General features: G+C 35.9%; 2 protein-coding genes and 2 long non-coding RNA genes across 14 annotated transcripts in view; 1 reads left to right on the plus strand and 3 right to left on the minus strand.

Annotated features, from left to right (window-relative positions):
• Nucleotides 1-8,194, minus strand: part of LOC144631475 (uncharacterized) — a 33,263-nt gene extending 25,069 nt beyond the window's left edge. Inside the window, exons 1-8 of one of the 4 annotated variants that reach the window (XR_013566739.1) lie at nucleotides 7,936-8,194; nucleotides 6,931-7,271; nucleotides 4,886-4,932; nucleotides 4,344-4,360; nucleotides 3,247-3,307; nucleotides 2,378-2,475; nucleotides 1,661-1,715; nucleotides 1,213-1,245 (exon numbers count right to left, since the gene is read on the minus strand). This is a non-coding gene — a long non-coding RNA (uncharacterized LOC144631475). Of the gene's footprint in view, nucleotides 1-1,212; nucleotides 1,246-1,660; nucleotides 1,716-2,377; nucleotides 2,476-3,246; nucleotides 3,610-4,343; nucleotides 4,361-4,885; nucleotides 4,933-6,930; nucleotides 7,272-7,935 lie in introns of those variants that run through there. The other 3 variants (XR_013566740.1, XR_013566737.1, XR_013566738.1) reach the window with 3 other exon arrangements.
• The window catches only part of LOC144631483 (uncharacterized), a 51,485-nt gene that overhangs the window by 20,060 nt on the left and 3,667 nt on the right, over nucleotides 1-27,758 (plus strand). Inside the window, exons 3-4 of the long non-coding RNA XR_013566753.1 lie at nucleotides 3,253-3,332; nucleotides 10,496-10,661. This is a non-coding gene — a long non-coding RNA (uncharacterized LOC144631483). The remainder of the gene's footprint in view (nucleotides 1-3,252; nucleotides 3,333-10,495; nucleotides 10,662-27,758) is intronic.
• Nucleotides 9,548-16,537, minus strand: LOC144631466 (uncharacterized). 6 transcript variants are annotated; one of them, XM_078489902.1, is made up of 8 exons: nucleotides 16,409-16,537; nucleotides 14,387-15,861; nucleotides 11,812-11,832; nucleotides 11,429-11,496; nucleotides 10,868-10,982; nucleotides 10,511-10,596; nucleotides 10,186-10,228; nucleotides 9,548-9,642 (listed from the first exon to the last, which is right to left on the minus strand). In XM_078489902.1, exons 3-8 carry the CDS (start codon nucleotides 11,830-11,832, stop codon nucleotides 9,577-9,579), a joined length of 399 nt encoding a protein of 132 aa, XP_078346028.1. In that variant the 5' UTR covers nucleotides 14,387-15,861; nucleotides 16,409-16,537; the 3' UTR covers nucleotides 9,548-9,576. The 6 variants fall into 6 exon arrangements, with proteins under 6 accessions (XP_078346028.1, XP_078346030.1, XP_078346029.1 ...); XM_078489904.1 differs by having other exon boundaries at nucleotides 14,387-14,461; nucleotides 15,562-16,517; XM_078489903.1 differs by having other exon boundaries at nucleotides 14,387-14,461; nucleotides 15,524-16,517.
• LOC144631470 (uncharacterized) lies at nucleotides 18,544-26,770 on the minus strand. Of its 3 annotated transcripts, XM_078489912.1 has the most exons (9): nucleotides 26,507-26,770; nucleotides 25,029-25,779; nucleotides 24,276-24,306; nucleotides 23,773-23,850; nucleotides 23,192-23,223; nucleotides 20,540-20,630; nucleotides 19,765-19,808; nucleotides 19,559-19,627; nucleotides 18,544-18,610 (listed from the first exon to the last, which is right to left on the minus strand). In XM_078489912.1, coding segments are annotated over exons 3-9 (345 nt in total). In that variant the 5' UTR covers nucleotide 24,306; nucleotides 25,029-25,779; nucleotides 26,507-26,770; the 3' UTR covers nucleotides 18,544-18,609. The 3 variants fall into 3 exon arrangements, with proteins under 3 accessions (XP_078346038.1, XP_078346036.1, XP_078346037.1); XM_078489910.1 differs by lacking the exon at nucleotides 18,544-18,610 and having other exon boundaries at nucleotides 19,364-19,627; XM_078489911.1 differs by lacking the exons at nucleotides 18,544-18,610; nucleotides 26,507-26,770 and having other exon boundaries at nucleotides 19,364-19,627; nucleotides 25,029-25,992.

Here is a 27,758-nt window from a genome sequence, read left to right on the forward strand (position 1 = left end):
AGTGTATAAGTTTTACATGTATGCATGGCATTTTTGTGTTATTAGATGCATGTCTTTTTGCTGTCAGTGTTATTAATGTTCTTCAAACAGTAAACAATCAATCCTGCTAATCAAATGTGGCCACCAATTTACTGTTCTCTAAAAATAGTTATATGTACGCTGTATGTATTAATGGGTACAATGCTTTGAACTTGACTCGATTAAATTACATGTATATATATATATATATGTAACAGTGATTTTCAACTCAGTATCATTTCATATGGGCTTTAATACAGGTCTGTTTCGTAGACCAACAATAGTTGATCCACTCATCAGTTAAATTCCATATACACTGTTGCATCGCTAAGGTTTATATACATCAATAGTATGATCGTTACAAAATTCAAACTTGAAAAACAATAGTAATATATATTTGTAAGCTTATGATTGGAAACTTTCGCTTGTGCCTGCAAGTTGATAAAAGCTCATTACGTTTGTTTGCATTAAGCCAAGTAGAAATCTTTCTAACTCGAAAGGAAACAATTATTTCGATTAAAGGCAAATGTCAAAGTTTATACCATTTTTAACCAAGCCAAAGTATATGAGTCACAAAGCACCCAGCCATCGCGACTGACAAATACAGCATTTCCTCCGCGAAAATAAAAAAAATGCTTGAACTGAAAGACGTGTGAATTCTTCCATGATATGTTCGAGCAACAATGCCCAGGATAAACCTTCTACTCATACTAACTTCATGCAAAAAAAGTCGATATCTCGAAGAGATCTTTGATTTTAAATAATGATCCCTCATGTGTACGCAAACAACTTGTATGAATTACATTGTAGCTACTACATTTTATTTCTGTTCTCATTGGTTGACAGCATTCAGCTAAGTCACGCTGACATCAAATTTTGATGTTATATCTAAAGACAATAAGACTATACATGTAGAACTGATGTTCTACAGATAAAAGAGTACAGATATATAATACATGGAGCATTGTGCAGAATCATGCCAATGCTGCCTTTTCTCACCTTGTTAGTTTGTTCTGCTAGTAAGTGAGAAAGAGACAGAGAGAGCGAAGCGATGGCTGAGTCATCCAGATTCACCACAGTAATGGGAAACCATTTGGAAAACTTACTCAGATGTGATTAGGATGCAAAAATCTCAAAGTTTACAAGTTTTTGTTAAAACGTTTTCAACTGTATTGTTGACATCAAAGTTGTTTAGAAACATGTCTTTAACTGGGTTTTCTTGTGTCACTATAAAAAAATAGTTTGCTTTTTAGAATTGTGCAAAGCACCTACGATGTCTAATAAAACTGTAACTATTCGGTTTGGTTTTTGCATGAAAGTGAAATTATCAATTCTCTGGTTCTTGGTAATTGTCACTATCATGCTCAACCTCATCTAATAATTATTCCATTCTAAACTGGTCACAGTGAGTTTCTACAAGGTGCATGCCTGTATGCATGCATACAAAGTACATGTATTGTGCACATTCTGTTCCCTCCTATAAAGTAGTAGCAGCAGCAGCAGCAGCGGTAGTAGAGTAGTAATCAATAAACTTACAAAACACACCACAGTACACTACAGTATAGTGAAGTGCAGTACTTACACTGTTTCCTAAATAATTTAATTTAGCTTTCTATTTAATTTATACTCTACATGTACATACCCATCACGCCTATTGACCACTGACAGTCATCACCATAGACCCAGGACTTATTCCACTGAAATGAATAAATAATTTATCACAATGTTAATTTTCTTGGATAATTATTCCCTTCAGTGGTATTAGAGTGTACTATATATGAGAATATCAAATGACTTGTAAGGATTGGTGAATGAAGTGTTTATGTTCTGCTTTGCTTTGAATTGTACAATCTGTACATGTTTTAAAGTAACTATTAGTGAAAGGCCAATGGGTTGACTTAAACCAGTCAAGGTAACATCACTCATCCCCATATATGTTAACGATACAGTCAAACCTCCATTATCTGGACTCGTGGGGACTGGGCTAAATAGTAATCAAGAGTCCATTCTTGTCCCCATAGCCCTTTCGTTTCTCTTAGCCGGCTGAGCATTGGCACAAGGAAACGAAGGGCTCTGGGGACACAGGATTTCCAGTCCTAGATTCTAGGACTTTCCGGTCTTAATGTATGCAGTCATGAAGTTTCAAAAGGATGTATGAGAGAGTCGTTCGTTTTCGACTTCCCTTTAGGAATTCTTTGTTTCAAACAGCCAATCCAAAAAATTCGAAATGGGGTATGGGGTCACATTTTAAATGAACCTATACCATGGCATTGAGCCAAATATGTCCCACCCAGCCTTTCTTCAGGGTAATTACATGTGTTTTTACTTTGATACGTAGTTTATAACTAAAGGTACTTACTACACTACAGGGCCATGAAAACCTGCTTGGTCTGTACATTGTTTTATCAACCGACCATGTTGACTAAACTTGTAATCCTGCACCCTGTCTGGAAAATACTAAAAAGAAGAGGATGAAAATGATTATTTTAATGTGATAGTAATGAAAAAATACTCACTGTAAAGCTACAAATGCTCATTTGTCCTACCATAATGATTCGATTTAGTGCCCTCCTTCTAATAAGCGCCCTTTCCGAATAAGTGCCCCTCTTCGAGTGTGCTTTTGGCAATAAGCGCCTCTATTTCAATAAGCGCCCCCATTCTAATAAGCGCCCCTAATGTGAATAACTGCGCCTACTGAAGTCATCAACGTCGAATAGATAAACTCTTGAACATTCACTGTACCGTACATGTATATATTTACTGGTAAAATGAACAATTCTTTTCAAAGAAACTGAACTTTCAACAATTTGTTACTGCGTGTAGATTCTGTTATTGTTAGTTATTTTAATATTTATTAAAGTTTTGTTTTAAACATTTGGTTGTTTCGCAAAAAATTAAATAAGCGCCCTGTCCCGAATAAGCACCCTCCCTTGAGGTGCCAAAAGTAAATAAGCGCCCGGGCGCTAAATCGAACCATTACAGTAAGTTAGCCCATGGATTACCCACGCAGTATCAAAAATTGAATTTCTATGCCAATAGTATCGTGGTGTTTATAGACTGTGCAGTGTAAATTCCCTGTCTCCAATAAACCCTGTCCTTTGAGTTCCTAAAATTACATTGGTGCCCAGGGTGCTAATTGAATCATTACAATTTAACATGTAGATAGCATTTCTTGGATTTCTGATAAATGTTACAAGTTAGATAAAATTAATTTAAAATTGTTCTTACGTCTAGAGCTAATGTTGTGCTGTGCCTGAGGATGCTTCGGTAGATTGGTTGTTGGTTTCTGCTAGAAGAATGAATAAATTCAGCAAGTAAGTACATAATTGATATTATGGTGTATCTTATACTCATGTTTTGCTTTTCATAACAATATTGCATGTTAATCAGTAAGATAGAAAGTCAACGCCTGACTTCCATGCTAATTTAATGACTTAAATGGAAATTAAGCCTGGTTAACTGGAAACACATATTGCCAGTGATACCCCTTTCGAAACAAGTAGAATTTGGATGAATTGTTCTAATGCCACTTGTACAGCAACTTGGCAATGCCCATTTATACACCTGGTGAGTGGTGAGGCACTGTGTTAAAAAATGTCTTACTCAGCAACAACACAAGGACAATGACTAGGCTACAACATAAACTAACTGCTGAGCTCAGATTCTGCACAATGTTGCAAAATCATTACACCACTGTGCCTCCACTAGGTGGACCAGTACAACCTTACAATATTTTTACTTAAAAAGGCAATGGACTGGAGGGACAAATGGCTCATCTGTTGCAACACTTAACTCATAGGATGCTAGTCTATCGACGGCTCCCCCATAGCATTTTGTAAGGTTTCCCTAAAGCCTGGTTTTCACCAGCGACGCAGGCAGAAGGGCAAGCACAAGGGCAAGCATAAGTAGTTTGTTCCAAGTGAAAACGACCCTTGACATAAGCATAAGCACAAGGAAAAGAAGTGGGAATCTGGAATAAGTGTTTTCTTTCTTAGCTCTCATTTCACTGTGAAATGAAGGCTCCCGAGTTGGATTTCCGCGAGCAAAGCGAGTGGAAGAGTGGGGCTCGCGTAACCCCATTCGCTTCGCTCGCAGAAACCCCACTCGGAGCCTGTTCGCAGGCTAGTTGTGTTGGAATCATGTTGTTGGCATCATGTGCCAAGAGCACAACATGATGACCCTATGTATCCTTACAATTTAAATGTTAGTGTACAAAGCGTTGGACGAAAACATGTAAAGGTACAAATTAACCCTGTTAGGTTTGTACCAGGCAGTTGCAGTGTATATACATGTACATCGGGCAAATAAAACTTCCGATTACTTACCCAAAAATAGGTTGTTGCTGGAATAATAACAATAGAGTGAAGCAGTGTTAGCAGGAGCTTGAAACTACTTTGCATAGCTAAATTAAATAATTTTCATGAATGCTGCTAGCCTTTAACTGCCCTACATTTGTATATATGTATTCATTCCTCTACTGTATACTTTATTTTGAAAAGCACAACAATCTTGAACTCAAAGTCTATTAGTTAACAGTGACATAAATTTATTCATCGATTCTGCAACAAGCTTCGTGTTTTCATTCAATGCCCAGTTTTTGTTTGAAAGTGTTCAAATTTTACATAGTCCTACTACATATTATGTGAGTAATTTGAGAAGAACTGGTACAACTGTGTTTAATGTTTAGTACTGTACATCCTAGTAGGTACCTTTATAATGTGTTTTGTTCATGTAAAAATCTGGAATGCTCATGGGGTGACATTGTTGGGCAGACCGATCAAGTGCGTTTGAATTGTACAGGTGGCACACGTTTCATATCTTAACTCAATCGTTGTTGACTGTACCACTGAGAATATTTTATACTTACATGTGCGTTGTTGTTGTTTTGCGCCATGATGATTCTTTGTTGGCTTTCTGTTAAGTTAAAAGAAAGTTGTTACTTTTATAACGTGATCTTGCTTTGTATGCAACAAGGCACGCGAGCGTCATTATATTCGAAATTAATTTTTCTTGGTTATTGTTGTGGAAATATTTCTATAACTAGCAAGCCAAGTTTTAAACAACTTTAAGTAATTGCTGAATTCACTGTCTCAAAATTCACGGAAATATGTTCTTTTGCAGTCGCTTACTATTCAATTCAGAACTCCTGGTCTCATATTCGAAATCAAAACAAGCGTTACCTTCGGAAGACCTTTGCTTCGCTTTGTGAATGAAATGTCGAACTCTTGCGAATTATTTATCTATTTCCCTCGTCGAATAGAGGCTTGTTTTGGAAGGATCGAGGTTCTATATCTTTTCTCAGATATCCCTTGGCATTTCTATTGCGCCACTCGTAGTTGTAGTGCACCGTAGGTCTGGGAGGTGGCCATATTGGATCCTGTCAGTGATCAATTTGTCGTTTTCTTGTGTTTTCTGTTTCTCTAGTTTAGTCCTTTCGTATTGACGTAAAACTAGAACTCTCTTACCTACCCGCTTCGTTTGCAAGGAAGTTAAATTGATGCGTCGTAACGGGCTTTAACGCGGGTCGTTAATGCGTTCTAAACTCGACTGCGAAAGGCCTCACTTTGAGCACGTGTTTTTATTTCTCGTCAATTACTCTGCTCATTTGCCGAGCTAAGCTTAGTCAACAGCCAATAGTTTTGGAGCTTCCATTCATGTTGGAAAAAGGCGCGAAATGATACGTAAACGTCAGGTGTTTCATTTTTGGCGGTTATTAACCCCTTTTTTGACGTGCGAGTGTTTGATAATCGGGTTACAGAGATTGCACACTCAGTTAAGCGTTGGTCTTTCATTTTTTCGACCGGGAGTGATTAGTGGGTCGTTATCCTTCGTTTGTTTTCTCAATTTTTTTCGGGTATTCCCAATTTTCCTCCTTTCGCAAATATTACAATTTCTAATTCGATCTGGATAGAAGACTCATTTCAAACAGAAAACTGAAAATCTTAACAAAGTAATTTATTTTATATGGTGAGGGTATATTTCCAGTTTGCGCCGGGTGCAGAGACTTTTGCAGTCATTGCTATTTTTTATTTTATCCGGCTCCACAATAATAAACCAAAAGAAGGACACAATTGTCACACTAGCTGTTGCTTAAATTTCGCGCTGTGACTGCCATTCGCCGGGAAACGGTACTTCACATGTTCCTTACATGAAGGAGTAAAACACTGCGTGCTAACCAATGATCATTTTCGATAGAAAAACTTGAAACTAGTGTATTATGTAAGCTTCGATATGATTCGCTATTAGTTATGTGATGAACATGTAAACAATCTTGGCGTTCTCGTCATCATTGATGCTAAGTGGGGACGCCATTTGCATTTTATTTTCGATTTCGTTTGCGTGACGTTGAAGTATTTCCTTTCTTAATTGGCTACAAAAAGGCCTAAAAATCGATTTTTGTTCTGAAGGCGTACTTGGAGGTGTGTGAGATAGTGATTTCGAGGTTGTTTTGCGGTCAAAACGCGAAGATTTGTCGTCTTTAGAAAAAGAAATTACCCATGCAGGTTGTGATGATGCCAGGTATGGTCTGGAAACTGCTCGGTGTCTTTGTAGATGTTCTCTTGAATGATAAGAACAAAATAATTTTGCTTTTATGCGATCTTGTTTTAATTTCTATTTATATTTGGAGATTGCTTATGAAGGAAATTGTTGCGGGATATTTCAAATTGTATAAATTGGATTTCATTGTTTACGTTTTTTGTCTCAACGTTCTGAACTGTATTGTCGCTTCCAAGAAACAAAGTTAAGGTTTTTTTTAATCTGTTCTCTTTAATAATACAGTGAATTTGGTAGGTTGTTTGATATGTAAAACCTTTCTTAGCTAAATAAATTCTCATTTTGACAATAGAACGTCGCTTCGTGCAGTAGCTTGTTGTAAGAAATAAAATGTGATTATGATTACGGAATACTCACAGTATACGGTTTTGAAATTTCAACTCCTGGAAGGACCACTTCATTGTGGTGGTTCTGTACCAGTGGTTCAGTACAATCACACGAAATGAACGGTTGAAATGTAGACATTGTTCAAGCAATCTAGGACTTGCGTGACCTGCCGCGAAGCATCTCTCTTCTTAGCTTCAGTACTAACAGCAAAGCTACTACAATACTGTACTCCTATGCAACACCCTTCAGAGTAGTTCTCCCAATTCCCAAGACGGTCAGTCCATCGTTTCGAGCGCGGGCAATTTCGTAGACATATGTCAGGAAAAGCCTCTGTTAAGCGATGAACCAGTCCAATGCAGCGTTCATACCAACTAAACATGTTCAATTAAAACGAATTTCAAAAAATGAAGTTAACGGAATTCAAATAAAATTTCACTTTGGGGGCAGCTTTCAAGGCAGTGATATTCTTTGCACAATTTTATTCACGCTTAACCCGAACAGCTCTTAAGCATGTTTAAGCTTTGACGTTCATGGGTTACACATGTACGCTAATCTTCTTTGAAGAATACTTGCAGACAGCTTTCGACAGCTTGCCCCCAATGGTAATATTACAACCATAACTATCAAAAGGCAGCCAAGCTTTTAACTGTCACGAAATAAAATTAGCATAAATGTCTTGATGAAAGTTGAAAGCTACATGTACTTTCTGTGCTGTAAATGGAAGTAGTATTTTGCTCCACTTTCTCTGCTCGATTTTTAACATAAGCATTTCCACGAAGGATACGCTATAAATACTTGCCTTCAAACTAACCAATTTCAAGGTGCGACTTCCGCAACTGCACCCGCTATACATGTATGTTCATGAAACACATTAATGACATTAATTACTACACATGCAGTCCATTTAAAGGCATTACTGCTGTAGCTACGTTTCTTCGCCGTAATCGATTTCGAGTGAAAAGTATTTTGCTTGTGTTTAGAACCCCATTTGAAAGTTGGAAACCTGCGTTTTGGCCTTGAAGCTCATCGACTTACCTCTGCTGCTTTATTGTCCATTTTAATTGTACATGCTCGCTTGAAGCAGCGAAAAGTCTAAGCTGCATTTTGTGGAACATCGACTCGGAGCTCAGCCGAACAACTCTACTTGATACACAGAAAAGCGAAATATAACAAACACAATGGTTAGTCATGCAAGAAATGGGTTTTTTCCCGGTATGTGCCAAGGCAAGTTAATGTGATAGTTTGTTTTGTAACAGCGAGTTGCTTATGTTAAGATGTTTCGTTTGACGTTTAATACCCGGTATCTATCACTTAGTTTACTTTTTCATTACATTCAGAAGAATGAGTTGTTTAAGGGCTCGAGTTTTAATTTGGTGTCTGATTTTCGGATGACTTGATTTCTTTAAGTAGATGTAAAGCAAATGAAAACACGAAGGAATAATTTCAAGTAATGTGTGGGCGGCCGGGGAATTGTCGACTGAACTTTTGTAAACAAAGACTGACGCCGACTTTATTTTTAGAACATAGGAAATTTCTTTATTTAAGGCTGGTTCTCATATGATCGCCCCGATCGTCTCTGTCGCTTCTGTCGTTTGCAAAGTCTGAGGTGATTGGAGCAAGCAAACTTTTTGAAGCGACAGAAGCGACAGAGACGATCGGGACGATCATATGAGAACCAGGCTTTACGAACTAAGACAGAGATCACAACACAACAAAAGCTCACTCTTTTGGCGATTGAAATACAACATTATAGAATTTGTGCTCTTTTATTTCTTGTTTGGAAGATAGTTCGGGAAAAGCCCAGATTATTTATGCGGGATTTTTACTGTCGATACGCATGATATGAAATTTGATTTCAATTTCATGTGGGATTTTACCCAAGAAATGAGTCATAAATTAAACAATGAGTCAAATACCGTTTTCGTTACTCAACAAAAAAGACAAAAACGGAGGTCACGAGAGACGAATAACGGTAAAGTGAAAGCAAAATTAGTGAAAATATTACCAAGGGGTAATTTTTGAGAGTGTGGCATTCCGCTAATTATTTGGCTTCTGGATGCAGGTTGGTTCACCATTTACTCTTTGGTTCAATGGTTTCTATGGACTTCCTATCCTGATGATAGTATAGGGTTTTTATACACGCGTAAAGACTGTGTTTGATACAATATAACATAGCTAAATGATCGCTTATTTGCAAATAAATCTACCTTCAACAAAGAAGCTTGCTGACAATTTAAGCAGAGCATAAAATGTTTTTTTATTCGTTCCTTTCTCATGTTTATGGTCAATGTCTTATTTTCGGTCTGTAAATATGCCCATCAAGAACCTTGGCTAATATACTCCATTTCGTGATGGCACTCTTGTGTCAGTAATTTTTAAGACGAAATCTCATTTCCTTGTATCACGCAGACAAATCTATTGTGTACTGATTTTGCAATTTTCTCATATAAAATTATTTTCACTTAAGTGAGCAACCCGCATTTGCCTAACTTCAGCAAAATTCAGTAGAAAAAGTAGGCACGTATCGACCTTATGTCTAGAGACCGTGTTTTCGTTTCAAAGGTACCTAGACGATTCGAGTTGATTAATAATATGCAATAAAGGTTTGCTAAGAACCAAAGCACAAATCAAAGCACACACAAACATGAACAAGAAATAAAAACGAAATTTATTTTATTACATTCTGAATAGATATATTATAATAAATATGAAGACCACGACATCCTCTAAACCATCTTGTTCCTGTAAAAGACGAAATCAAAACAAAGATAAATAAATGATACTTTTTAAGTGATGATTTATTAATCACCGTTGTGCTAATTGGGGACACTGTTAACTGTGAATAACAACCGTATAATCTGAATGTAAGAATAATAAGAAAGCATTTCCATCTATTTCCAAAATCAGCGTGAGGTTTTCTCAAGGAGTACAATGTTGCGTGACATTTCCCCGTCACTGAAGTTTTTGTTTCAATTTCTTTCATGGTATTACTTATTTAATATGATTTGCCAGAGACTGCGACAACTTGATCAGTTTTCGATATAAGCAACAGAGAAACCCCTCCTGCAAACACTTTTAAAGAGATATTGAAAGAGAATGACTTTGTGTTGCTTTAAATGTATGTTTATCTGCATTGCAATTGAAATCTATCCACTATCACACTTAACGATTACAAATCAGGTTGGCACACTTCCCGGCACCATGTGATGGCGATTGGATATTTCCTGTTAAAATATCTTGTATGCTGGCTAGAAAGAAGGGTAACTGAACTATGTAGGGACCTACCTGAAGGATGGCTCCCTCGTATTGAAGAGGACAAGCTACACCCCTGAAACAGGACAGTTGAAGGAAGCTGTTACTTTTTTGCTACTGCCTTTAGTAGAATGCCCCTTCCCGCACGATGTGTACCCTCCGCCACCCCTTCGTATCTAGATAGATTCTCGAGACCATAACAATGGCAAATTTTTAATTTTTTTGTTGCTAAAAATGTGTGGAACAATAGCAAAAATGATATTGCATTAATTAAAGACGTGAATCAGTTAGCATATTGCCAAACTTGTCTGCACTGTAGTTTATGTATTTATTGTATTTACAGATCCTATTTCCTTACACTATGGGGCTGTGTTGACCTCCTGGATCTGAACATTGCTGAATCCTTTGGCCTGATGTTGTAAATCCTGGTAAAGGATCTTCTTCCTAACAAAAAAGAGAGTTGCCTTTTATTCTTTGAGGACCGTTCTAAAAGCTAGGTGCATGTCAAGGTTAGTAACATTTGTGTTAGTTGGAACAAATAAACAATAAAATAAAATAAATAAATAAATGATGTTTATAGTGGTCATGCACTTAGTTTCATTTCACTGAAACAGAGGAAACAAATATTTAAATGAAAATAACAAGGTTAAAAATCCCAACTGGCAGGAAGCAGTAAGAGTCAGATGCCCCCATGTTAGTGTATCTAAGGAATTACCTGATTATTATCAAGACCAGCCGCCTCGTTCTCATTATTTACCAGTGGTCCTGTCCGTTCCTCTTCAATTTCCTCTTTCGCTTGGGTTCCTTTTAACATCTTTAACGGAGGTGTTCTAAGAGAAGAACATCGAAAGCAAATGTTAAGACGAAAAAACAGCGTATGATTCTTTTACCATCTTCCCCAAAGTATGGTTTAAATGAAAAATGTCTGTGTCTAATAGAAAGCTTGGATACAAGTAGGGTATTCAAAGGCTTTGAAAGATAAATGTGAAGCATGCAGTAACGAGAGCGGACTTTGGACGGCGGAAAATGAAATAAAATTTAACTCGAAATGGAGTATGCTTTTTGAATGGAACTACAGTACTCTTGTATTACTATAGAAAATTAATCTTGGCACACACGAGAGGGAAAGAAAAGTGGCAAAGAGAAGACTTGTGATTTGAAAAAACTGCGATCGTAAATATGTTAAAATAGAGCACAGATTTTAAGATATCAGGAAAAAGGTTAATTATTGACAATCAAAAATGATTAGGATCCCTTACTCTTGCCACTGTCTTACCTACTGCCGTAAAACTTCTCTGTAGGCTTGTCTTCATCCTCGTCTGAGGAACTTGTTTCGCCACTTTCCTAAAATCCATAAAATGCAATGTTCACGTGAAAAAATCTTGATATTTTTGAAAAACATGTAAGTCTAAACAAAATGCGCTAATCCGTTGTTAAGTAATGCACTTTTAACGTGGCATAAGCTAATTAATTTTAAAAAAACATTAGTTTCCTCCCTTAACCAGCAAAATCACCACTGTCCAGAATTGAATTCAAGGTGCAACGTGCTTTGGTCGTGCAGTAGAAATTATATTTGACATTTCATGGCAAAACATTCGATTAAACTTAAATGGTTATCTTATGGGTAGAAGAAAGTCACGCTCGATTGGAACATCTTACCTTCTGCTGTTTTGCTGCCATCTGAAATAAAAAAAAAAGATCATTATTTTGAAGCACTTGTCATATCAGATTGATTGAATTATGACAGTTTAAAAAGCTGTTTGTAATAATAATTTATATTAGTGGTCTGGTGGTCAAGTAATGTTACAATGAATAAATCAGGTTTTCAATAGCCCTTGAACTTTAGCGAAGGAGAGTCCTTGAGTTACAAAAATAAACCATTTCTTATTTTACAATGTATGACCATGAAAACACCTTGAATTGCACCGGAAACAGAAATATGTGGTGTCTAATATGTAAAGCTAGTCGAGTCAACGTTGAAAGTAAATATTTTAAAACGTGTGCTATGCAATACGACGCATGAACGGGACAGAAATGTTCAGCGCTTTAATAATGTTTTTGTAATTGGCCGCAATGAGTTTTATGTTATCATGTGTTCATTTCGTATGAGATGCTCGATAAGAAAAGTTTCCTTCTCCTGATATTTTGCACCCTCGCTCTTTGTCAACATTGTGTCAACGAACGCGCTCGTGTAACTGTGTATTTTTTGGGTAAATGTTTGTAGTTCTGTATGCAAAAGGCACACTTTCCTTTTCTAACTACACTGCGGACCCAAAAGGAATAAGAAGAGAAGAGTCGTTATTATAATAAAGTCAAAGTAAGCGGCGCTGCAAATCTGAACTCGTCGAGTGTCTTTTTCTGGACACGAGGCAAACCTGCAGGCTCCAGTGGCCGTCAGAATCCAAAATACACTTTTATTATACGCAACATTCGGACCGATGGATTAAAAGAATATTTCGTACCATGCCCATAGTGTTTAAGAGTGACAAGGTTGTTTGTTTGGGATAATTGTAGCTTAATTAAAGGAGGTGGCCATGTAACACGTTAGCATGATTTTGTGTGTTGTGGTTGTGTGCGGAAGCTTTATACGAAGCTGTAGTTGAACAGGTTGTGAAATTTACATCTGTAAATTCGATAAAAGAAACAAACATACCAAGTCTTGATCTTTGTGAAGAACCGTTCTTTTATAAGTTCGTGACACGTTTCTTGCACACGTTCCAAACTGAAATTTTCACTGCAGACTACGTACACTTATCACTAAGCATGCGTAATATATGCATGCGTAATAACCATCCATGTATAATGAACTGAGCACAAAAGCAGTCTAGCAAAGGAAACTTTGCTAGTCTGCTTTTGCCGTCTAGCAAAGGACACTTTTTATAATAATCACGTCTATGCAACGAAATGAGCCGCGATTCGTGAGAGGCTGTTTCAAACGCACGAAATGTGGACGTGAAAAAGTTCGTGAGACTCGTGAGTAGGAAAGCGAGAAATAAGATTGAAATCACGTTATAACTGTCAAAGGAATAATTAAGAAGGAAAGCAACATTCCTGCTGGTACCAAAAAATATACCAAATATTTATTTTATTATCACATAGTTAACTATGATTATCAGCGATGTACTGTCCTAATTGTGGTTTACTTTGGTCAGAAGGGGGCCTATTGATAGTGTTGCCTTTTCACGCGCTAGACAAAGGCTACTTTGAAAATTAATTACCACGACACACCAAGTATTTCAACCACACGCTGTGTTCTTAATAATTGCGTTTTGTCATAATGTGCTAATATATTGTTTAATGTAAACTCCTTCCTGTGTGGTCGGAAATAACAACTGGCGATCATTGTTAAACAACGTTTATGCTCTTACACTATATAATATAGCGGGCTTGTCTGCATTTTTGAAACGCGAGCTCTTCGGTCGCTTTGATCCCCATCAAAAGGCGTTTATCTCAGGTAGTTTCGTATTAACTAGTGATAATCAAATGATGACAGCTCTAATTAAGTATGATCTTCTTTTCAAGCTTTAATTCCGTAAATGTTTGTTTTGTTTTGTTTTTATTTTAAATAAATCCGATCCCGTTTTTTCCACTGTTACGAAAGTCGGCTGCAGAAATCATACATGCCACATATTAATGCACCGATCCTTGGTTGTTGTTTTTTTTCCTGTACAATAAATATCAAGCGTACGCTGCTTTCCTGCCTTATTAAGATTTAATTAAGTTTATAATCGCAAATATCTACGTAACAGTGATAAGTACCGTACCAACGATACAATATGCCGTGGCCGATGTTTAAGTTTGTTTAATGTTTTGTCTAATTTTGTCTATATGTATTTTGAAAGTTGGTAAAGTGATAAACATGCGATGCTATCTCCAGCTTTAATTACATTTTACCGACTGTATTACACTCGTCCTGTGGATTCGAAGCTTGGCGCACAAAATTAATGGGAAATCTTTGAAAAAGAGTAACATAAATATTAAGAACTACAGTGAAAAAGAGCGCACTTATCGGGAACTTCGTCGGCAAACGAATTCACAAAACGGGCAAAATAACAGTTTTTGGAGTGAGTTAATAAGTGTGCCATTCGATGAACCACAACTCTTTTCTCAAAAGAAATATCAGTGTTTTCTTTCGTTAAACCAAAGAAAACGCGGGGTAAGGCTTACTTAATAAACTGGTAGAACGTTCACTGAAGCGAATTGAAGAGGAAAACGTGCAAATTTTTTTACTAACCTTGACTACATGTAGCGGCTTCTGTCAGTCGTGCAGTCACGCTACTTTGAACTTCTGTGCGCATGGTCAATAGATCTGTGATTAAACATGAAACAAAACGTGGGCTCATTAAGCATGAAAGAGAAAGACTCGAGATGTAATTGAAAAGATCAACAAAACAGGATAACGTTGACAGTTTTGTGCTTTTAAGAACACTGTGACTGTATATAAAAATATCAGTCCAATTTCTTATGTTGGCGTGACATCCATGTTGTTGAGAAGAACTTTTTTTCTGTAAACGAAAACCCATTTGTTAAAAATCTGGTTCCTGTCTTGGTGACCTCGGTTGATTGGATTTCGCCAAATAACGCATGATGATGTGTGTACGCTCGTTGTTGGATTATATCGTGCGATGGAAGCACAGTTTTAGTCGTGCTGGACTGTCTATCCGTGCGTCTGAAAGCGGAAATTTGTACCATAATTGTAACTTGCAACTTCGTTTTCAACATAACTAAGTAAGTCATTGCATTTTTGAATGCATTATATTTTGCGCTAAACTAGAACTAGTTTCCTTTCCTTTTTGAGCAAACCGAGTCGTCGTTCCCTTCCAAGCCAGGAACGGAGTAAGCTGAGAAACTTCTCTTTGCAACGAGATGAATTTCAAGCGGCGCAAATACGTCCCTATGTTTTAGCGAGGTAAACGTTTCGTCTTGTGTAAAAAACAAGCTTGTTAAATTTCATGTTGGTGTTCGAAATCGCCAAGAATCCAGGTACGGATGTAAACGAGCTAGATTGCCTCATACATACATACCTTGATATGATAAAGCGTGGAAATTGATATACAATACTAGCGCCCTCGTAAATTTCAATCATGTGATGAACCTTCAATTGTTTGTTTTTCGCGAGCGTTACCATCTGATTCGTGTCAATTGATTTTGAAGGAGTAGCCAGAACTTAAAAGATAGTTAAGGCAATTAAGGAAATTGGTTTTGGTTTTCCAATCTCACTTAAGCTTTGCTTAGTTTGTATGGGCCATATATGATTTCGTTTGACGAATAATGACCCGGAAAGATTTCAGTTCCAACCTAATTGGACCCCGACGTCAATGAATTGAATTAGATGTTGCAAAAAAGCAAGCAAAGGCAAGGAATTGCAAACCTAACGAGCTGTGGGCCGTGAATACAGCCAGTTCTTACCTCCTTATTGCTTACTACTGATTAGTATTACACTGTTTTGTTTTCCACTACTTTTCTTTTCCTTCCAAGGAAACAGCATACCGATCCCGGTTCTTCCTCCATGATATTGCAATCATCGTAAATTAAAATAACACAGGGAAAGTAGCGAAATGCCAGCTGATAACCCCTGGAGCTATCCACCTTGATTACTTTGTGAAAGCAAACAGTGTTGACATTTCTGTTTCGCCTGATTGGCTGCGGTTCAGTTACCATGGAAATCACTGCTTGTCGTTGTGGTTGAATTTGTTTCCACGAAATTTTCTAAAAGTAAAGCATATTTCTGAGAAAACAAGAAATAATAATTTTGTTTACGGTTTTGGTTTTAAGTCTAACTGAATTTTCTGTGCAAGGAGCAGCAAGTAGACAGTGTAACTGTTTATCTACAAAGTGTACATATCTACAAAAGAATTATAAGTTGGTTATAGTATAAGAAAGCACAGGAAAATGCGTCCTTGTTTCTCAAGACGAGACGCTCGGGATGACGTCTTCAATTTGGATTTTGCAATGATTGATTCTGATGACTACAGCTTTAAATGGAAAAAGAGATATTCGGTTTAAATACAGTAGAATCCCGATTTCTCGGACTTTCAGTTTCTCGAAACTCCCAATTTCTGGAACCAATTTTGGTATCCCTTGGATATTACTTCTCTGTAATTTTACCCCCGATTTTTCGACGCAATTTTCGTTTCCCCCGGAGTTTAGAGAGATCGGGATTCTACTGTAAAGTAATTCAGCGAATCCGCGATTGATTTTGCCGTTTTGCATTAATGATCAGGAAGATTGTACTACTAACAAAGTGCATACGTACATGTGGCTGTTTGAACATTGTTTGGCCCAGGTTGAAGCGTGGTAGTGTTTCATATTTGAGCCTTGTACAAGAATTGTTCTTTGGCACTCGCAGTCTGAACGTACCAAGTTAATTTTCACCACCAAGTTACCTTCTTGCCAAATCTCAGTAACACATAAGCACGCCTTTCTTACTCTCTCCCAACATATTTTGTGTAATTCTCGGCAACAATTCTCGGAAACACATAGCATTGTTATTTACACAGGAAGTAGTTTATTGAAATTATTCCGGAAGTAGTAAGTCAGTTTTGCCATGCCATGCTTAATATTGACTATTGAAGATTAATATTTTCTGAATATATTCACTTGAACCCCTAAAAGTCAGGCAAATTCATAAATTTAACACTTATGCAACTTTTTGCTTGTTTATTGGCTAGAGAAATCGTAAGACTGTTTAGCAGCAATGTATTGCTACCGCAAATAATATGCATTGGCTGTTGTTACTGAGTTTAGAAGATAACTTGTATCTCAAATAGATTGATTGTTTCTAAACAACACAGCTTCTTATAGCTCACCATCAGCACCATTGATCGATCTTTCTAAAAAAACGTGTCTCAGTCCTTTTTAAGGGGAGGGGGGAAGGGGGGGGGGGGTAGGCCCATTATAGTTTAAATAGCTGGAGGTTTTTTGTGGTGCCAAATAAAGATTGTCACAACACATACCAGTCACCCAAATGAAATCTGAAAAAGAGAATGGTTATTGCAGCTTTTGTGGTACCTCTCCATAAAATTTGTTCTGATAAATTTTCCTTTTACAGTAGCACTCCAAAAAATAACTGTCACCTTTCTGCTAAATTGGAAGGCATTTCACCAAAGAAACTCTCTCTCAAAACCTTGGAAAAAAGTACGAGTTGAGCTTGCGAGATTTTGAAACCTGCTTTTTCCTTCTCTTCTTGTAAACCATATAGAGCAACCGGTACATATTACTGATACAAATAACTGAGTACAATTTTCTTGTAATTAAGACAGAATCCGCCAGGACTTCGAGTATAAATTGGACAAAATTATTTACATCTTATTGTAAACTTCTCTTTTACTGTGTCAAATATCTTATCAAAAGAAATCATTTCTAACAACACCAAACATCGAAAACAAATTTCAAAGTTCACTGAATCGTTTAATTATAAGACAATTTTACAAAATGGCTACATGTGCGATTTTACCTATAGCTTGTGAACTTTGAAATTTATTTTCTCAGGTTCTGATAAGAAATTGTTGTTGGTGTCACCACGGGCAAATACTTACATCGTTTTTCTTTTAAAAAAGGTTAGAAAATAACGCAATAGGATTTAAATTATTCTGGTACTCGATTTTTGTCCAACCATACTCGATTTCCTGGAGCTTCATCTGAGGTTTAAGTACTGGGCAGACAGTGAGTTTCTATATCGTACTGTGTAAAAATCTATAAGCCACTAAACTAGGAAAAGTTATTATGAAGCAAGAATCGAAAACAACAAACTGACAGATAAAGGTTTGCTAAAACAAATGATGTTAAACTCTTTTTTTGTCATCCAGCTGCTAATCGAGAGCAGGCCGAAAGGGCAACCGATAGAACTCCCATCCATTGCAAATGGTTTTCTTTTTTTTTCATTTTTCCTTTTTTTTTTTTTAAGGTAAGGAAAACTAATAATATCATTGGAAAATTAAGTTTTGGTCTACTTCAAGCAAACTGACATAAATACAATATTTCGGCTGGTAATTAAGCAAAATATTATGTAATTTCACTAGAAATGTAGGAAATCAGAGAACAGGTCTAATTCTCTAGAGGCCTTTAAACATTTGCATGCATTGCGTGCCTATGTTTAACAGGAATCCCGCAGGGAAGGGAAGGAGTGAAATCACTTCGCTCACTACAACTCTTTTCCAAGTTAAAAATGTAGAAGGGGGCTAATTAAAAGTAATATAGTGGAATTGTGTAGAGGACTCGATTGGTACAATTCCGTTGATTGAACACTATCACTTTTAAGTGCTGCCATGTGTTTCTGCTGGAACAAAACAAACCTATATAGAAAACTATTGTTCTGGAGTCTATCAGACTAGAAAAATTATACAAACAGACGCAGAAAAGTTTCTTACAAACAATTTATTTTAGTTCATTTTACACAGTTGGCTGTAAATACAACACAAACAAAATACAAAAATAAATAAATAATAAAACTTTATATCTGTTGAAAAAAAGTGGAAAGAGCTTTTAGTAGTAGAAAGAACTTTAATTGAACACATTGGCCACTTGAACATTGTTCATTATACAAATAAAATTATGGGCCAAAACTGAACTCCAATGGGTTTAAAGAAAACTTGCCCCCTTTTGGTATTTTGATACACTTTCGGATATAACACAGACTGGCAGGCAGGCAGGAAGGCAGGAAGACAGACAGGCAGACAGACAGAGAATGACTATCCATTTTTGTTCTCCCTACTTTTCAGAGGTGTCTTGTGATTGTAATTTTCTCCAAACTTTGATGACATAGCTTTGCCTTGAATTCATTCAAGGTCTCAGATAGTCCCATAACACCAACAGTCACACTCATAGTAATGTTAATAAATCTTTTATCAGAGGATAACCTCACACTATGCTATTTTTTTTTAAGATAAAAGGAGAAATCAAAATGAAACAAACAGGTAGAACAAGAAGTCCATAAATATTTCTTCTGACTTCTGATAGGACAAAGTATATACAGCTATTTCAATAAACGTTGTCGGGTCAAAGCTTAAAGCTAAAAGGCAAGACGGCATGGCGTTCTGGGTATTCACTACAAATTTGCATATAAGCTTCATTAAATATACAAATTTGTATTTCGCACGTGGAGAATTCACGGGTTTGTTTTTCCTCTCAGGAGGCCTTTCTGCAGCTTTACTTTCACTGTCGCTTGGCTCTGAGTTTCGGAAATTCGTCTAAAATTCAGTGTGGCTTAAAGCATCCTGTTTCACATGTCTGAAGAAAGAGAAAACGTGCAAATTCGCGTTTGTCATGTCACTATATATTTTTTAAAATATTTAGCACGTGCAAATGCTCTCTTCTTCTACCCATACTGCCTTTCAGTCTTGTCTTTAAGCTTTGATCCGGACAACGTTTATTGAAATAACTGTATATTAATAAAGTTTAACATTACCATTGCATATTCTTTCTCTCTAGAGATGCCCTCATGGCTCTCAGTTCAATCAATAACATCGTCATTACCCTAAAGTTTCAAAAATGACACCTATTGTTATTATTCTTAAATATTGTCGATTATTGTTAATCTATTTTTTGTCATTCATTAAGATCGTAGACCTAAAAAAGCACTGTGGTTTATGTTAACAGCAATCCACATTTTACCTTTGGTTCCATTCTTCCCATCCTCTCCCGTCTGGTTCTTCCTCCTAACAAAAAATTAAAATGTATTGCCTTTATTCCAAAGGGCCGTTATTAACGCTAAGTGCTTGGGTGAAGTTAGTCACTTTAGTCTAAATACATAATAATAATGGGAGACAGACAGACAGACAGACAGACAGACAGAATATCTGTCTTACAAAATCTCCCTGCTTTTCAAAGATGTCTTGTGATTGTAATTTTCTCAAAACTTTAATGACGTAGCTTTAACTAAATACATGATTTAGTTGTCCCAAGACCCGATTGTCACTTTTAGATTCCGAATTGTGTAGTTTGTGAGATTTGTCAACTATAGAATTATCAACAGATGGAGATTTTCCCTGGTTATTTAAATTAGATTTGGTAGGAGGTTTACTACTCCACATTCAAGAGTGCCTAGGTTAAAAAACTATTTAAAACCCATATTTTCTTTTTCAAAGTATTCAGGAAAAATTAAATGGACACACAAGGGTTACATCCACGCAGTTTAAAAGAACAACCTTCTAGAACATAATAAACAGTACCACGTGACAGAACAGCTCATTGGTTTTCATTGAAATGGTCATATCCAAGGGTTTCATCCACAGACTAAAATTTTGAACCACATTTAACTGATTCAAAAGCTCGGTGAGCTTAAAATAAATATTTTCATTACTGAAAGAGTTAGGTATAAAACTGTTAATGAAATAACCACAATTTTGGGTCACAAGCTACTTTACTTTAGATAAATTACTGTCCATACCTGCCTGGCAGTAGCCAAGGTCTCCCCATCAAAATCGTTTCCCAAAACTGAAGGCTCCTCTACCACTTCCATGGCTGTACATTCGTTTTCACTAGTAGTATAACAATTTACAAAATTAAGAACAACGAAGAAACTCAGTCTTCTTACGTTTTCACTAAGATCATTGTGCCAAAAGCAAAAGCAGAATAATAAATAAAGCTGTTTGTCCTTCTTGTCCAAGTAGGGTACAATGAAAATAATATATAACTAAAAAACACAATAGCCAAAGCGTATGCTATTTATGAATGTTTGTTGTAAGATGAGCTATCTTCTTATTGTAAAGGCGGAGCCAGCCATTTCTTTGAATGTTAATTTTTCTAAATCAACCCCAACCATTATTATTAGACTATAAGCCCAAGTTTTCTATGAGCAAATAGTCAACAAGGCACAGCAGAATTGACTATCGCTCATAGAAAACGAGCGTGAGTAGTCTAGTTGTTTTAGCAGAAACTTTAAAGGTTGCAGTCCAAAACTTACATTTTTATGGAATAAAATGATGCAATTTTATTGATATTAGATAAGAGATGCAATGGTCACATAAATAACACTGTTTTGGATTTGGTGTGCCGTTTAATGCAGTTGACTCGTTTTGTCTCACTGCTTAATGGCGTTGGAACTATGGATAGATATTATTAGTTTTACGATTTCCAAGTAAAATGTTTTGTGACAGTGGTGGTTATGTACAATAACAGCAAAGGTCTAAACCTCACCTATCCACGTCACACTAAGGTGCAGGATTGCGGTTTATCAAAATCTCATGATAGAATATCATTAGTTTGATAACTGATATTTTGATATCTCAGTGATATTTTGGTGATAACTGCATGATAATATCAAAAAATATTTTTCCGTTTTAAATATCAAAAATATCATTATCATATCGTATTTACATGATAGTTGCTAGAATACTTTTTGTTATCAAATTTTTAAATTATCATTATCAAGGTATCACTATCAAGTTAGAATCATATCATGTATCACTATCATTTTCAAATCTCACTCAAGCAATAACAGACACAATGATATTATGATATATCGTGATAATATCAAAATTGTCCACAAAACTACATAATCACATTGCTATCTACTCCTTTTAGACACGGCAAGATTAACTTTCGTAACACCCGATTTTGGCTTTTTTTAACTCACCCTTTGGCCTTTTAATGACTGTCATTCACAAACCAGAAAATATTTAGTTTGTACTGCGTCATTTTTCTTGCAACTTTCAAATACGTATTTAGTAAGATGCGGGTAAGATTTACGTATTGGGATTGTCTCGGGTTAATGTAAGTTAGGGTTAGAGTTCAGAGGCAATGTTATTCAGGGTTAGGGTTTGAGTACGGGTTAGGGTTAGGTTAGGGAGGTTAGGGTTAAGGTTAGGTTAGGGTTAGGGTTAGGTTAGGTTAGGGTTAGGTTAGGGTTAGGAATAGGGTTAGGTTAGGTTAGGTTAGGCTAGGCTAGGCTAGGTTAGGTTAGGTTAGGGTTAGGGTTTAGGGTAAGTGCAGTATTCTGATAAAATCATGATTTATCACTCTATCACTAGGAGGAGAAGAAATACTACTTCATTAAATATTCCGATAATATCATGATTTATCACTCTATCACTAGGAGGAGAAGAAATACTACTTCATTAAATATTCTGATAATATCATGATTTATCACTATATCACTGGGAGAAGAAGAAATACTACTTAATTAAATATTCTGATAATATCATGATAAATCACTCTATCACTGGGAGGAGAAGAAATACTACTTAATTAAATATTCTGATAATATCATGATTTATCACTCTATCACTGGGAGTAGAAGAAATACTACTTAATTAAATATTCTGATAATATCATGATTTATCACTCTATCACTGGGAGGAGAAGAAAAACCACGGAATTAAATATTCTGATAATATCATGATTTATCACTATATCACTGGGAGAAGAAGAAATACTACTTAATTAAATATTCTGATAATATCATGATTTATCACTATATCACTGGGAGTAGAAGAAATACTACTTAATTAAATATTCTGATAATATCATGATTTATCACTATATCACTGGGAGGAGAAATAAATTTAGTTAATTAAATATTCTGATAATATCATGATTTATCACTCTATCACTGGGAGGATAAGAAAAACCACTTAATTAAATATTCTGATAATATCATGATTTATCACTATATCACTGGGAGTAGAAGAAATACTACTTAATTAAATATTCTGATAATATCATGATTTATCACTATATCACTGGGAGGAGAAGAAATACTACCTAATTAAATATTCTGATAATATCATGATTTATCACTATATCACTGGGAGGAGAAGAAAAACCACTTAATTATATATTCTGATAATATCATGATAAATCACTGTATCACAGGGAAAAGAGAAATAGTTACTTATTTAAGTATTCTGATAATATCATGATAACATATCTTTATAATCAGAAAAAACCCCATTGCGGAATATCAAAAAATCAACCCCTTATATCACCAAAGATATATCATGATAATAGCACTATCCCTTAGAAGAAACATATAGAAAAAAACGTGATATATCATAATTGATTATTAGTCCTGATATAATGATAATACGCAATACTGCACCTCTCTCCCACGTCATCACCATCATCAGTATCCTGAAAATATAGAGATAAAGTAGATAAGGATTTGCTACACTTATTTTCACCTGCATGACAGTCATAAAACTAAGCTTAGTGTGCTGCATGGAAATACTTGCAGATATTTCTGTCTGGTCTTTATTCTTTAACTTTTTCGTTTTTGGTTGTCACTTACCCTACAACTCGTTACTACAGCGTTTTATATTTACAAGCACTTAGTAATCAAATCTTTTTTTTTTTGTATTTTTTAGTATTTTTGCTTACTTGCAAAATCCCCTCACTGCACCCAGCACGATAGGACTGATGGAGTGAGGTAAGTAACTGATACTCGAGTTTAGTAATCAGTCTTACATAATAACCAAGTAAAATGAAAGTAGAGGAAGATAGACATGTGGCTTGTTGCCATTTTTTTAATTCAAATGGAATTGTATGTGGAAAGACAATGTAACAGTTGCAAAGAGCTGCTGTTTTAAAATATACTTGAGACACTTTGGCAGAACTCTGGGCTTAAGTTTGTTTGTATGCTCTTCAAGTAGTAAATAAATCCAGTGGAGCTCTGAATCTTACCATCTTCTCATCTTCTGTCTCCTGTTCGTCTAAACTCATGTCGCTTTCATTAGAACCTTGTTGATACATACTTGTGTCCTGAAAATAAAAGATAAGGAATTGCTAGACTAGCTCTTTCACCTCAACAGTGGTTGCGATACTTAAGCTTACTGAACATTGTATATGTCGCTAATTCAATTTTTTTACTCACAGTTACTGTATTTTCAACTCATATAAACCAGTTGTCACTTATGACTCTACAATGCATTGCCACACATGTTTTTTTTTTGTCTACTAGCAGTTTTCATTCTTCAGACATGGCCACTCCAACATTAAATTGACACTCATTAAAATAGCATTTAACATTTTAATGTTAAATTTCAAAACTCCTCTTTCCTTAATTATAAAAAATAAGGAAAGAGGAGTTTTTGAGGACCAGTCTTCTGTTGTCAGTTGTCCTCAAATTAGTAAGTCAGTTGGCATGTTTTTAAAAGAAATTTATCCAGATGTAGTCGATAACTTACCATTGGACTCGGAGGTCCACCCTGGTCCATCCTGGAAAACAAAATAATCAGTGACTACTTGTTGTTTAGATGATGATGATGATATTATCTAAAATTTGATATAAATATTTACAATTTTATATATGAAGTTATTAACCTGTAATCTAGTATAAATATTTACAAATATCAATATTTGAAATTGTGCTTATCTAACACCAACAACTAACATGTAAAATTCATGGATGGGCCCTGGATTGTCTGTATTTTGTTAAGGGAGAAAATACACGGGGTAATTCGCTCCACTAAAGTAAACCAACAGCAGGAAAAATGCCAAGCAAGTTCTTTTGTACGATCTAGTACTATGTTGTCTTAATTTCACCTCTAATTATTTGTTCATAGTCAAATAAAGGAAAAAATCTGTGCACAAGAATGGTGAAACTTGCAACTATAAAGACTTAACTCGTTCGTGTTACTCTACATTTAACAAGCAGCGATCATTGCGTATATTTTCTGCTCTGAGTCTGCTACGTCTAGGATTGAACCGCATGATATTGGTCTTTTACTTTCTTTGTTGTAAAGCCCCAAGAAGTCATATGAGAAGTTAAATATTTGCCAAATTCTGCTGATAAAATAATTGCACGATGTTGGAATCAAAATGGCCACTAGAATACATCAGTAAAAAATTATGATATCCGTGTTGTGAGCTATTAAATGCATAGTTGAAGGTAACTAAGAGTTAAACAAGTTTTTAAGTGATATGTTTTGCCGTCTCACCTTGACCAGGCAGATTTTTTTCTTTTCGAAATGATACCTCATGGACCTTCTCCGTGTCTGTAATTCGTCCCGGGATTCGTGCAAAAAAGGAGAACTCTAGCCCCAGGCCACTCGCAATACACGCATGTCACGTCTGTCACGTCATGATTCAAGTTCGCGGGACCAACTTAGAGAAATGGACTCGACAGTTTCGATAGTTTTTCAAGCAGACAGAGAGATAAAAGCAGCAGCTCATTATAGGACCCACATGGATTAGTTCCAAGCTTGTTACAAAGCTGCATCGGCGACAATATCCTTGTTTTCTTAAAGCAGCTACGTCACGGACAGCGGACAGCGCATCTTGAAAAAAATGGCAAGTTTGTCGATCAAAATGTGTCTAAATGTTCGTCAGTCGAAACCACCCTTGTTTTTTTCGATTTTTTATTACTTTGTTGGTGTTTTTCTTCTTTAGAAAACTGTTATTTTGAGTTTTCATTCGATTTTTAATTAATCAGAAAGATGACCTAAAATATCGTGACATAGCTCTTTAATATCCACTGAGTCCACTTTGACCGATAGTTTCTAGGCTATTGATGTGCGGAATAACTGTCTGTCGTTGTCTTGATTTGTTTTCATTTCTTTGTTTTCTTTTGTGCCTCGACCAGTCCAAGTGTCGTTTGCACGTCAGGTCACTCATGGTTGAAATACAATCAATCACAGTCAATGCACCCCAGTGAGCTGATTTTGGTGATCATTCGTGTCGACGACGTATCTGAAGAATAAAGTTCGTTGTTAGCTATCGTAAGTGGCCGTAACTCGCTTGTTTGAAAAGAACATCAATCATTTCCCATAAGTAAGCGTCAACTTTATTGTAAAAAGTAACGTGTAGTAGTAGAAACGATGGTTAGATGCTATTTCGAAACGTTTTGTGGGTTTTAAAAATGTGAGACATCATGAACAAACGTGATTTCGAAGCAAATACAAAGTTGAACCTAACTATCCAAAAAAAATATCATTACAAATACAAATACAAATTTTATTGTCCTCTCCCCATGGAGGCTTTTCAGGGACAATGAAAAAAAAAAAAAAAAAGAGAATAGGTATAATAAATTGGCTATAAAAATTATTTACTTTAAAACTATTTACAATGATATAATAAAAATACTTTAAAATGCTAAAAATTATCTAAAAAAAATATAATTGCTAAAACTATAAAAATCACGTGTAGAGTTTATGACATTAAAAACTGATTTAAAAGATAAGATTTCATTTTGCAATTAAAAAATAATAAGGGATTCACTCAATTTAAAATGAGGTTGCAGCGCATTCCATAAAGTAACAGTTCTGTAATAACGGATCGTTGTCCCGACGTGGTCTTAAAAAGCGGTATGTTAAGCTGCGAAGAAGATCTGGTCTCTCGACCACTGTTGTTCCCTCTGGAGATAAGATTAGATCGAAGATTTTGCCAATCACACATGTAACTTACTAATATTCGTTACCTCCTAGTTCTCAGCATCGTGGCAAGATTTTTTCCCAAAGTTGTCAGAAGCGTCTTCGTTATTTATTGAGATACGTTTTCCGCTGTGTGTTTAGTTACCCGTGAAAAAACATCTTGATCTTGGCGTTCTCTTTCTGTTGAGTGTAGATAGATCAAGTGAGGGCCAAAAGCAGTTGGCAGGACCAACAAATCTCTGAGATAAAAGCCATAGATTTGGAAACAAAACGAGATTGTCGCGAGGATGTCTCACCAGTGAAACCAGGTTTTGAATATAGTATTCGAAATCGTGACCTTAGCTAGAAACAGGCAAGAATCATGCGGATACTTGGGTAATGTGGTACAAAATGTCCTCTCGTGATTGGTTAACGCGGTATTTTAAGCTTTATTTGGATATTTATGGATGACCTTAATATTCGATTTCCTTTTGTCTTCTGCTGTCATTCAGTTAGTAGAGGTCAGCTATTTATTTTGATTAAATAACCCGATCGAAAGGTGTTGCAGCCGTCTTAAGCAATACCATCTGGAATGTGCACTATAGCCATGAAGAAACAGTTGAAACTAGACCCGGAACGAATTATATGCTACATTCTTAATCTTTGTTGATTATATAAATGATGAATATCGCATAAATAATTCACATTTCCTGATTGTCTCATGTAAAGGAAGTTAAACCACTCTTGATCATTGTGAAACAGTTATTCTGGTACTGACATTCGTTCGTCGATAAATCGGCTGATACGATGTGGGGTTTTTAATGTTATTTTTTCCTGTCTGTGGTCGAGTCAGTGATGCGTGCATATGAAAATGCTAAACATGTTTAATTCCGTTCCGTTCAGTTCACAAGAGATCAACTCTAACTTTTTGAACGCAGTGAGTGACCACAGCTTTTGGTAAACTTTAGACGTCCAGCTATTTCAAAAGAATAGATATTTGAATAGGCAGAGAATAGCGTCTTAATTCAGAAAGGTTTCGTAGCAATGAAATTTTTAAAATTCTGAAGATCTTGGTAGTTCTCGTTGGTGGTCAAGTGGATATGATACTCGCTAGTTGATCTATTGTCCTGGTTTCGAGGGGTTTCGAGTCTTATTGGTGTCATTTTTTTTCACCTCGAATGAAAAACAAAAGAATAAAATGTAAAATAAAATCAATAAAGAGTCTTGCTACATCAGCTGGGTTCAAATCACTCACTTCCTTCAAGAAACCAATCTGATTTCCAACAAGTTGACTACTAACAAAGTACTTTCACGCTATTC

This window comes from Oculina patagonica, chromosome 12 (assembly GCF_052425735.1).
Source record: "Oculina patagonica isolate OP01 chromosome 12, crgOcupat, whole genome shotgun sequence".
NCBI lineage: Eukaryota > Metazoa > Cnidaria > Anthozoa > Scleractinia > Oculinidae > Oculina > Oculina patagonica.